This window comes from Dasypus novemcinctus, chromosome 11 (assembly GCF_030445035.2).
Source record: "Dasypus novemcinctus isolate mDasNov1 chromosome 11, mDasNov1.1.hap2, whole genome shotgun sequence".
Lineage (NCBI taxonomy): Eukaryota > Metazoa > Chordata > Mammalia > Cingulata > Dasypodidae > Dasypus > Dasypus novemcinctus.
Window position 1 is genome coordinate 9,385,130 of NC_080683.1, and position 12,240 is coordinate 9,397,369.

The following is a 12,240-nucleotide window of genomic DNA, read 5'->3' on the forward strand; positions in this document are numbered from 1 at the left end:
ACATATAAGACTGGTTTTCTTTGAAACTGAGTAAATGTATGCTAATGTTACAAGATGTTAATACCAGCCCTCCCCCCTAAAAAAAGCCAAAACCATTTGCTAAGTGAAAGAAACCAGACACAAAGTACCACATATGGTATGATTCCATTTATATAAAATGTAAATATAAATCAATTTATAGAGACAGTACAGGATTAGTGGTTATGCAGGGCTGAAGAAGGATAGAGAGATTGGGAGATGACTGCTAAGGGGTGTGGAGATTTTCTTTTTGGAGTTATGAAATAGTTCTTAATCTTTTTTGGTGATGAATGCACAACACTGTGATTGTACTGAAGGCCATTGATTATACACTTTGGATGGACTGTATAGTATGTGAATATTTGCCAATAAAACTGCTTGATAAAATGGGGACACAGGAGCAACTGAAAGAGTTTTCCATGGGTAAAGTAGACACAATCTGAGTAACAAAATAATTCAAGCAATATTGGCCTATAACACAAAGCATAAAATAAAAAATCCATGAGCCCTGAGATAGCTTTGAAATAGATATATACTGATATAAATAAACAGCTAGACAAATCTGTGCAGAAGAATTCCAAATAATTTATGTAAATTCTCAAGCAACGAGAACATAATTATCCACTCCTTAAGTGTGGGCTGTGTGTATTGACTTCCTTCCAAAGATTACACTATGGAAAGGTGTGAAAAGAGTAATTTATGGTGGAGAAATTGATAAACACTACCTTAGACAGATAATCAGGATTATCATCAATGCTGCTATTCCTGTTAAGAGCAGGTATCCTTGATCTAATATGATGAGAATGACACTATTCCTCTCTGGTCTTCCTCTCCTAAACCATAACTCCAGTCTAATCATGACTAAAGCATCAGACAAATCCCATCTGAGGGTTGTGACAGTTTGGTTTTATTTATGAATTCCAAAAATGGATATTGGATTGTGTTTATAAACTGGTCTGTTCCCCTGGGCATATGAGATTCTATTAAATTCAGAGGTTTCACCTTACTTGATTAAATTATGATTAGGGTTTTGATTCAGCCACCTCAGTAGGATGTTGAGTCCCCGTTCCCTTGGTGGGCAGGGACTAACAGAGAAAATAACACGGCCGAGGGAAGAGTTTGAGTTTTGATGCTGGAGCCCCCAGAAGTAAGCAGATTCGTGAGGAAAGAGAGAAGGCAGAGGCCCTGGGAAGAGACTGAGCCTGATAGTCTACAGCTGACCTTGGGAAGAGAGCAGAGCAGCTGAGCCTGGAAAGAAATGAGCCCCAGGGAGATAGACAAGCGTTATGCTAACTGACAGCTGAAAATGGAAGGAATAGGGCCACAGAACCTTAGGGGAAGAGGAAGGCTGAAACTTGGCAGAGACCAGCAGTCTTCTTACTCCAACACGTGGCAACAGACTTTGGTGAGGGAAGTAACTTATGCTGTATGGCCTGGTAACTGGGCTTCTACCCCAAATAAGTACCCTTCATAAAAACTAACAGATTTCTAGTATTTTGCATCAGCACCCCTTTGGCTGACTAATACAAGGGTCGTTTTATATAATACATGGTCAGGCTGGAGTTATAACCGTGGTTAGGAAATTAGGGTCTGGAAACAGACCTGAATAAGCATCTTATCCTGCCATTTCATCTGTTACTTTGAGAAGATTACTAAATCTTTCTGTGCCTCTATCCTCATCCTCTCTAAAGTGGGAATTATAATAGTAGCCATCATGCTCATATTGTGAGGAGAAAATACAGCGTGTAGGGAGCTTGGCCTAGCATCTGGCACCTAGCTCTCAATAAATAGTAGTCATTTAGTATATACGTATATTTTCTTCTCCTGACAGAATTTAATATAAGAAAATTGTTAACCAGGTACTGGAAAACTGAAGAGATAAAAGTGAGCAATGAGTTATCCCAGAGGGAATCACTACTGGGGGAAGCTACTACGCTGGAGAATCAAAGGCTCCGTTTGAGATTGAAAAAGCTTTATTGAGGATAATTTACATACCATAAAATTCACCCAACGGAAGTGTACTGTTCAGTGATTCTTCGTTTTTAGTATATTGACATAGTTGCCTCACAGTCCAGCTTTCTATCACCTCCTCCCCCACCCCCTTACCCTCAAGTCTATTTGCTTGCAATGTCAGTTCCCACACCCAGCTCCAGAGAAGGACTCATCTACTTTCTGCCTCTATAGATTTGTCTAATATAATTTTTAAAATTTGGTAATACAGGAAGAGTGTACAAAATAGACACTATTTAGGGATACACTTAGGATTAAAAATTAGGTCAAAGTTGTTTGAATGTGTTATAGCTTTAAATAAACATGAATCTAATAATTCGGTCATAAGGGCAAGTTTGGAAAGAAATTGGGGGCGAGGTGAGGAGAGGTTCCAGTTTGGGGCGGCGAGGAGTGGGGTGGGAGTTCTAGAGGGAGTGAGGGCAGCGCGGGCCGTGGAGTTACATCGCCTGGGGCTACACCCGCGGCAACCCCAGCTGGAGGGTCGCACCCTTGAGCCCCCGCGCAGCTGCCTCCCCCTTGCGCAGGCGCGTTGGCTCCGGCCTGGAGCGGGAGGCGGGGCTGGGCTCGTAGCCCGAGTGTTTCAGCCTCGATCGCGAGCGCGAGGCGATTGCTTCTGTCTGTTATTTAGCTATGGCGCCCGCGAGGGCGCGGGGAAGCGCCCGCCGCCGTGATCCGGGTCTCGCCGCGTACTGACCGCGACCGGGCCCCGACCGAGGCGGCTCGGGCTATGGGGGAGCCCGGCTCTTTGGTCTCGGGAGACCGCTCCAGGGGCCTGAGCTGGTGCTTGCGGCGGGCGGGGAGGGACACCGAGTGGCTGCTGCTGGAGGATGGGAGCGAGGTGAGGGGGAGGTCCTGGGGGTGTGCGGGAAGGGGGTTGGAGGACGCGGAGGGAGAGGGGAGGGAAGGCGGCGGGGCCCGGGGACGCCGGGAGGAGGGACGTGCGGGGCGGGTGCCGGGGGCGAGTCTGGTGGGAGCGGCGGCGGAGTCGGAGTGGGAGGGCGTGTGGGGGAAGTAGACGCCGAGGGCGAGAAAGGAGACGAGGCGTCGGGGGGGGATCCGCCGAGGGGCGGGGAGGGCCTGAGGGCCTGGAGCGGCCGAGGACGCGGGCTGGAAGATGGCCTCTCTGAGGGAGGCCGCGGCCGGAGGGACCAGCTGGCGCCGGGGTCGGGTCGGAGGGAGGATTCGGGTGGCGGGAGCGGAGCGAAGGGCAGGCGTAGGGGATGTGAGGAGAAACCGGAGTTGCCTGAAGAAGGGAGGAGGGACCTGGGACGGCCCCTTTTGGGGTCGCCCCGAGCCTTGAGGTGCCCGGGCCCGTGGCGGGCGAAGTGTGAGGCCACACTGTCCCAACTTCCCCCCGAGTCGCCAACCGCCGGGCCCTAAGGCGGAGTCTGGACCGGCTGCCGACGGCGCGAACTCTTCCGAGTTTAGTTTGAAAATGATGGCGAGTTTTGAATTTTGTCCCCTAAAATACTCAAACTTCAATGTACTAGAGTCTTCCTCCTTTCCAACTCTGGGGACGGTTGGCGCTTTGGGACGGGCCACTTTAATCCTGTGCTGCCCGCAGGCACCCCCTGGAGTGGGTCAGAGGTGGGGGTTCTGAAAGGTACTGGTTCTCCTGTCCAGACGTGCTGACGTTTTCTAGTGCGCTCACAAAGGAAAAAAGAAAAAAAGGAAAGAGGAAAGGTGAGGGACGTTCCAGTTTGGGGCGCCGAGGATTGGGTTGAAGGTAATGTTGGAAGGGAGAGCTGGGTCAGGAATCCACTTGTAGTGACTGAAATTTGGATCTTGAAATAATTTGGTTGATAGGTTCACTTTGCGGTAAAAACTGGGTGGTTGATTATTATGTTGTGAATTAAGGAAGATTTTTATTCTTTCGTATATTTAAAATTTTCCTGTAAGCCATAGAGTGTTCCTCAAAGTATATACCTTCTGGGAAGTTTAGCAAATTAATATCTGAATAATGCTAACTATACTTATTTTTTTAACTTTTTAAATTGAAGTTTATTATTCATATATGAACATCCGTAAACAGTAAGTGTATAGTATAAGTTGTGAACTCACAAAACGAACATGGATATCATTATACAGGGCTCCCATACGTTACCCAACACCAACACCTTGCACTATTGTGAAATTGTTGTTACGAACTATGAAAGAACATGTTAAAACAGTACTACTAACTATACTATAAACATTACCACTAACTATAGCCAATATTTTACATTTGGTGTATTTTCCCCCAACCCACCCAGTTAATGACACCCTATATTAGTATTATATACTTGTTATAGTTCATGCGAGAATGTTCTCATATTCTGTTAACCACAGTCCATCTTCCACCACAGGATTCATTGTACTAACCTTATTTGTATAGGGTTGGGGTTTTCACAGGCATTACTTAATCTGACTCCCTCCATATGCACTGTACTCACACACAATATATAAGATACTTAGTGGTCAAGTGTGAACTATATTGTTTCAGATTCAGTTGCTGTGGATTAATTTATTACTTTTCCTGAATAGCTGGTGATAACCTTGAATGTCTTGTAGGGTAGAATGGGGAGAAAGAACCAGGCACTTGCAGCAAGGACAAGAGGACTTTCAAGCACACTTAGACATTTTGCACTATTGGGTAATTTTGTGTGGAGCTGCTGCTAATAGGAAAAGACTCATACAAACCTGAGTGAATGATGTAGACATAGTGAGAAGGAGTATGGCTTGTCTAGGGGGCCCACGCAGAGAAGGATGCCTGCGTGGGCTCTCTGCAAGATCTGCTCTTAGGAAGTAGTTGGAGCATAACCTGCAGTGTGTTTGAAGAAAGGCTTGAATCAAAGCCATGAGATGAGGTCTTAGTATAATTTTCCCCAAACCATAGCACAGACTCCTGTGCACAAGATTTTAGGAGGTATACTAGCATCATTTGATTATACAGCAGAGTGAGGTCAGGTTCCTTCCTTTCCATTCCTCTCAAGGCTCCACATTTCACAGATTAAATGGTAAAACAGGGTTCATTCCATTTCACTTACTGAAGTAAGTTGTATAAATGGGTATCTTTAAACTTCTTAAACTAAGAGTATTTTGTGGAAAAACAAATAAATAGATTTATTGCAGTTTGGCTACTTCCAATATATGGATCTAGGCTTTTGGAAAGAACTTTAGTATCTTCTTTTCATTCTTTTTTCTTTTTTGTATTTGTGTTTTGGTGAAGGTTTCTGCCTTAGAGGGTATTGGAAGAAGGGAAAGGTTGGTTCTAGAGTACTTGCTGTCAGTCTGGGAAACAGTAAAAGTCATGTCCAGGAGGAAGGGAGATAGCATGAGTGAAGGTGGGCCAGGGCAAGATGATCTTGTAGACCAACAACGTCTGTAAGCCCAAAGGCTGGCAGAATTGTAAATGGAAATAACCCCTAACATATGGGTACCAGAAACCTGGCACTTTGTTGGCACTCATTTCCATGAGATTTAGTTTTATGTTATGAATGGTGCTGAGATTTCCAGATAAGCTCACCAAAGATAATTTACCTGTGGTATAGGTGAAGTATCAGTAGAGTACCAAGATAAATTCTAGTACCTGGACAGTAAAAGAAGGATAAAAAAGAGTTTTCCCTTCCCTGGATTCAGAGCCTGCAGGAGGCAATTCCAGAAAAAGATAGTTTCTCTAACATTCCTCTATCTTTTCTGTACCACTTGCCCCAGACTACCCATAATGACAATCTGGTTGTCTCCCACATATATTAAAATGGAATATGGGGAAGCGGATTTGGCTCAACTGATAGAGCATCCGCCTACCACATGGGAGGTCTAGGGTTCAAACCCAGGGCCTCCTGACCCATGTGGTGAGCTGGCCCACGCACAGTGCTGAGGTGCATGAGAAGTGCCATGCCACGCAGGGGTGTGTACCCCTTGCAAGGAGTACGCCCTGCAAGGAGAGCCACCCCACACGAAAAAAGTACAACCTGCCCAAGAATGGCACCACACGCACGGAGAGCTGACGCAGCAAGATGATGCAACAGAAAGAGACAGATTCCCGGTGCTGCTGACAAGAATGCAGGTGGACACAGAAGAACACACAATGAATGGACATAGAGAGCAGACAATGGGGGGAAGGAGGATGGAAGGAAGGGGAGAGAAATAATAAATCTTTAAAAAAAAAGTATGAGAAAATATTTGTTTTAAAAAATGGAATATGGAACACTTCTCACTGAAAGGACTCTTAAAAATAAAACTACTTAAATGGAAATTCTTTTTTTTTTTTTAAAAGATTTATTTATTTCTCTCCCCTTTCCCCTGCCCCAGTTGTCTGTTCTCTGTGTCTATTTGCTGCGTATTCTTCTTTGTCCGCTTCTGTTGTTGTCAGCGGCATGGGAATCTGTGTTTCTTTTTGTTGTGTCATCTTGTGTCAGCTCTCTGTGTGTGCGGCGCCATTCCTGGGCAGGCTGAAATTTCTTTTGCACTGGGCAGCTCTCTTTACAGGGCGCACTCCTTACGCGTGGGGCTCCCCTATGCGGGGACACCCCTGTGTGGCACGGCATTCCTTGCATGCAGCGGCACTCCTTGCATGCAGCGTGTGCGTGGGCCAGCTCCTCACGGGTCAAGAAGGCCTGGGTTTTGAACCTCGGACCTCCATGTGGTACATGGACGCAGTAACCACTGGGCAAAGTCTGCTTCCCGAAATTCTTTCTTAATAGTAATGACAGATAAATCCCTAAATATTCCAGGAGTATTACGTTTTTAAAGGTATACTTGTTAACTCAGAGGAACTTCTGTACTTCATGGAATTTCTGGCAAACTGTTAAAGAACTAATAAACTTCATACTCAGGATTTTGGCGGAGGTGGTTGTCACAACATTTTAAAGAGGAGCAAGTTATATTGTAAGAGCTCCTTCCTGCTGCTCTGTATTTGCCACTGGTAATAACCTGGTTTCCAACTCCTGACCTACAAAAAACATGCACCCTAGAACCTGGAAGGACTCAAATGAGATCTCTTTATTCTTCGATTCCTTCCAGATATTTACTGAGCACCATGCCAGTTGCTCATACAGTGATAAACAGAAGGTCCCTGCTCATGAAATTTATATTCTAGTAAGGGGGAGACAAAAAGCAAAATTTTAAATTGTGGTAAGTACATGCTAGTAACAGGAAGGAATGTGATGGAGGGAGCAGGCAACAGCCTCAAATAGGGTAATCAGGTTAGGCCTCTGAGGAACTGAAACTGAAAACATGAGGAGCCCATGCAAAGGTCTTGGGAGAAAAGTGTTGTAAGCAGATGGGACAAGTGAAAAGACCCTCAGGTAGGCTTGAATTTGGAGGGGATTTTGAGGAACAAAAAGAAGACTTGAGTGCTGAAGCAGTGTGTGTTGGGGACCATGGTATGAGATGAGACTAAAGAGGCAAAGTGGGTCAGGACACTCAGGGCCATATAGACTTTGGGAAGAAATTTTACTCATTGGAGGGTTTTAAGGAAAGAAGTAAAATGATCTGACTTCACATAACTGCTATGTGAAGAATGACGTTTGGGGGCCTAGAATGGGAGCACAGAGAGCAGTTAGAAGGCCAGGTAGTTTGGAGCAGAGTGGTAGCCATTGAAGAAGAAAGAAATGAACCGATTTACTGACATTTGAACCAGTAGAATTTGCTAGTGATTGGGATATGAGGATGATGGACAGAGATGAATCAAAGATGACTCCTACAATTTGGGATGAGCGGTTGGTTGAATGGTAGTGTGGAGACTTAGGGAGGAATAGATGGGGCAAGGAGAGTCATGGTAGTGGAGGGCCTGAGGACGACAGGCATGATTCTGAAAGATTTTTCCAACAAGTAAAGAAAGCAGTTTCTAGAAAACCACAGACCATCTGGCTTAATGCTCTTCCCAGCTAAGGTTCCAGTATGGGTCATTAAGACCCATTAAGACTGAGAAGAATAAGCAGGAAATTATAAGACCTGGACCTCAGAGGAACTTTATTTCCTTCCTTGACAGGGTTATTATTACCTAGACTGTTCTGTCAGGAAAGTATGGTAGATGTGAACTGGGGCTTCTTTGTAACCTTTGCCAGAGGTTCTCATGCTGTCCTAATGAACAAGAGGGAGAATATGGTCTCAATGTAAAGATTTTTGGTTGAATTAGTAAATGGTTGCAGTAGTACCCAGATTGTGTAGTAAAAAGTTTATTAGACTTTCCTAAGAGCTTTGTACTTGGCTCTGTCCCATTTCAATATTTTTATCTATATCTTGAATGAAGGTACAGAAGGCATCATTATCAATCTAGTGGGTGACTCAAAGTTGGAAGGGATATTGAGTATGTCTAATGGTAGATTAAAAATTCAGAAAGGTCTTGACAAGCTAGTGTGATAGGCTGAACTAACAAGGTGAAATTTAATAGGGATCAATGTAAGATCCTGCACTTGAATATAAATTTACCAACTAGTCAAGTATAGGACAGAAGAGACATAACTTAGCACAGCAATTCTTAGTAGGGGAAAGACCTAAGAAATTTAATCATTCCTAAGCCCAGGAACACACTGGCAGTGGGCTAGACCTGCTATGAAAGCTAATGCAATTTAGATGCCACAGTGATAATATCTAGAACTGGGAAAGTGATACTTGCATTCTATTGTGTAATAGAAATTATGCTTATTTTTCTTAATATGGCATTCAGGAATAAATATAACCAGGAGTCTTTTTCACAGACCTATTAAGGTTGCAAAGAGCCTCATCCATGCCCTTGGAGATAAGTTGAAGTAACTGGGAAAACAGAGCCAGGAAAAGAGAAGATTCTGTGTGGACACTTTATAGCTGACTTTAAATATTTGAGAGGCTATCAAATGGAAGTGGGATTGGAGATTCTGGTGGTGCCAGGGCAGAGCCAGGGCCAATGGGTAGAATTTATAGGAAGAAAGATGCCAAGTCTGAGCCATTTTAAAAATTGAGGGACTGCTTTGTATAGAGGCTGTAGTTCTTGGCAGTGATTAAGGCTAGTTGATAGGGATTTGTAGAAAGAATTTCTCCATTGTATAGGTGACTGAGCCAGGTGATCCAGGTGACTTACAAAGATCCCACCAACCCCGAGAGTCCATGATAACTCTTTTCAGCTGTCTCTTCTTGTCACAACTTTTTTATTTTTTTCTGCCTGTAAATCCCCATTTTGTGAAAGCTTTTCCTTGGAGGCGCCCATAGCAGCTGAAGGAGGAGCTAGCAGGTGAACTGTTTGGGTTCTGTGAAGTCTGGGTTCCTAAGTCAGAACCTGCATATACTACTGATTGACAACCTTGTAAAGAACCTCCCTTTTCAACACATGGCCAATTGTCTCTTACATTGCTCTTGTCTTCCTAGGTGACTGTAGGGCGAGGATTTGGTGTCACATACCAACTGGTATCAAAAATCTGCCCTCTGATGATTTCCCGCAACCACTGTGTTTTGAAGCAGAATGCAGAGGGCCAGTGGACAATTATGGACAACAAGGTACAAGAATTCAATAGACTTCTAATAATGTCTATTGAACTTTTATTTATTTTTAAATGACTTTGTTTTTACATAGATAATTCACGGTACAAATTTCAAAAGATTCAAAAGTATATTTTCTCATAAAGAAAAAAACACAGAAAAGCAAATTAGAAAAAAAAATTTTTTAGTTTATTTACTTCTTCCCTAGCCGCCCATTTCTCTTCTCTAGAGGCAACCACTTCTGTATGTTGCCAGAAATTATGCCAAAATAATTTCTAATGACTTTGAGGTTGGGGTTACTTTGTTACTTTTAAGAGAACACCTGTATTGGGGCAATATGTCCTATTCTAGAAACTGGACTGAATTACTTGAGAGTTGGCCCTTTTTGGGTTGAAGGTTTAGAGACCTTGGAAATCTGCTAAAGCTTCTGGACTCCTGTGGTGCAGGGAAAAAGGAGGGTCTGTGAGCTGAGTACACACAGAGCACTTTCCCCTCTCCATCCCTTCCAATCAGAGCAACCCCCTTTTAAAATTTTATCTATCTATCTATCTATCTATTTAAACACCCCTTTCCCCCTTTTAACCTGTTTTACAAATTGGTGTTCTGAGAAAGATTTTCTTTGAGCAAAGGCTTTTTCTGCTTAAACAAGTTTAAAAACATTGGTCTAGTGTGAATATACTAAGGGAGGTGAAATAATATATAAAGACCAGCAATTTAGAAGTACCTGAAGTACAGATATCCAAACACCTAGGAATTCAATGAAAATATAGACTATGAGGTAAGAAAAATTATATTGAAAACAGTTAAGGATTAGAAAGCATGACATGCCTTCAGCACCATTTTATACTGCTTCACTGCTCTGGTTGGAAAGATGTTAAAGGTACCTATTAGAAGGAAAGATATCTCACAGGCTTGCCTAGCATCTTCATTTTCCATGCATAAAACTGCTAGATTTAAACTGTTGGAGAAAGTACCTTCTTGCGCTAGGATTAAGTTGAGTTGGCACAGTGTTGAAGGAGAAGGGTATAAATGCTAAGTAAGTGGGTTCCACACTCTTAGCAAGGCACTGAGAGCAAAATAGAAATTGGCACTGAAAAGGGGTTCTTAGAGATTATCTAGTTTAATCTCTTCTGTAGATAGATGAATCTGGGGCCCAGAGAGATAAATTGACTTGCCATCTACATAATTGACTGGTGAGTGAGAGAATGAGCCAGGACTTAAACTCAAGTAGGTCTCACTGCTATGCCCTACTGTCAAAATATCAGTAAAGGATACAGGCATATTTGCTATACTGGCCACATGATTTGTTTTTTAAAAAATGCATATTAAAGATAAAAGCTACAAGATATTAAAGCCTCTGCAGTATCTTATATCAAAATACTTTAGGAAAAGATATATTCCTTCTTAGAGTTGGCTATCTGAGAAATGGAATTACACTATCATACAGGTGAGTTCTTCACTGCTTCTTTCATTGAATTTGTACAGTATGGATATACTCCATTAATGGGATTAGCAGATTTGAGAGTTTATGAACCCACTCGCTGACTGATTTCACTGTTCCTTGAGTGCCAACTGCAGGTACATAGAGGCTGCTTGTCCCAGCCACAGAACATTACTTGCTCCAAGAATGCACTCAGTGCTTGCTTTGTACCCTTTTTTGGGGGCATTCTTATCACATGACTCCTTTCTCAGGTTCCAGTCAAATACTATACAGGAAAAGTAGGTTCCTAGCTCCTCTAGATCTTTTCTGTAAGTGTATTATGCTTTCTCTTACCTTTGATTTAGTTTGTGAGAGAATTCTGATTTTTGAGAGAATCAGTATCTGGGTTGTTTTGGAGCAACTATTCTTACAGGTTAACCCCCTTCTCCCCCCCTTTTTTTTCCTGAACACATACTCCCTTCCTTTATGGCTTCTTGGCTGCCCGCTTCTCTGATGAGGGATATGAGTTTCAGCTTCTGGCTATTATTGGTATAGTTAATGTTTGAAGTCATTTGCCAAATTTCTTTTAAGAGGTAGATATTTCTAATAATTCAAAACTCAGATCTACATTTTCCATAAAATGGTCTCTTATCTGCTGGAATTGGCCAGAAATAAGAGCTTAAGTATAGGTATAAAAATTGCAACAAATGCAACTTTAGTTTATAATTGGCTTTTAAAAAATAACTTTGGAGGATAACTGTGCACACAAATATGAGGATGGTTCTGATTTTGTAGGTTTCAGTTAATTGAGATGCTCCAAAGGTGGTCCAGGCTTTGTATTGGCATCCAGCTCTTTCACAAAAAAAGTTATTTCAGACATTGCAACCCGAAATGCCTTGGTGGGTTTGCTTTTTCCAGTCCTAGAGGCTCAGGCGAGTCTTGTCTGAGCCTTTCCCATTCTTACTTACCTTCTGACTGTTTTTTTAACTGCCCCGCTGGTGATTCTTTTGTTCTTCTGTGGCTCTAGCATTTGAATTCTCTGGTAAGTATGTTCTGTGTGAACAAATCCTGCTGCTTGGGGCAGTTCAGCTTCTGTTCCTCCAGCAGCTAGAGCAGGTGGTTCTCAGCCCTCCTTTAAGTTTTTGCCTCTTAACCGGGATACTTTTAAAAAATACTGAAGGTAGGGGAGCCCGTGTGGCTCAGTGGCTGAGTACCAGCTTCTCATGTACATGGTCCTGGATTCAATTCCTGGCCCCGGTACTTCCAAAAAAAAAATATACACACTATTGTTTGTACATTAATATTAAGAACTTCTATTAGCCAAAAGACACCATTTAGAAAGTAGAAGGCAAGCT

At 42.9% G+C, this 12,240-nt stretch overlaps 1 protein-coding gene across 3 annotated transcripts in view; it reads left to right on the forward strand.

Moving 5' to 3' along the window:
- Window positions 1-2,565: 2,565 nt before the first annotated feature.
- RNF8 (ring finger protein 8) overlaps window positions 2,566-12,240 on the forward strand; it is a 38,792-nt gene continuing 29,117 nt past the window's right edge. The window contains exons 1-2 of one of the 3 annotated variants that reach the window (XM_004484074.5): window positions 2,566-2,866; window positions 9,355-9,483. In XM_004484074.5, coding sequence (XP_004484131.1) covers window positions 2,756-2,866; window positions 9,355-9,483 — 240 coding nt within the window. In that variant the 5' untranslated portion in view covers window positions 2,566-2,755. The remainder of the gene's footprint in view (window positions 2,867-9,354; window positions 9,484-12,240) is intronic. The other 2 variants (XM_023586235.3, XR_011650045.1) reach the window with 2 other exon arrangements.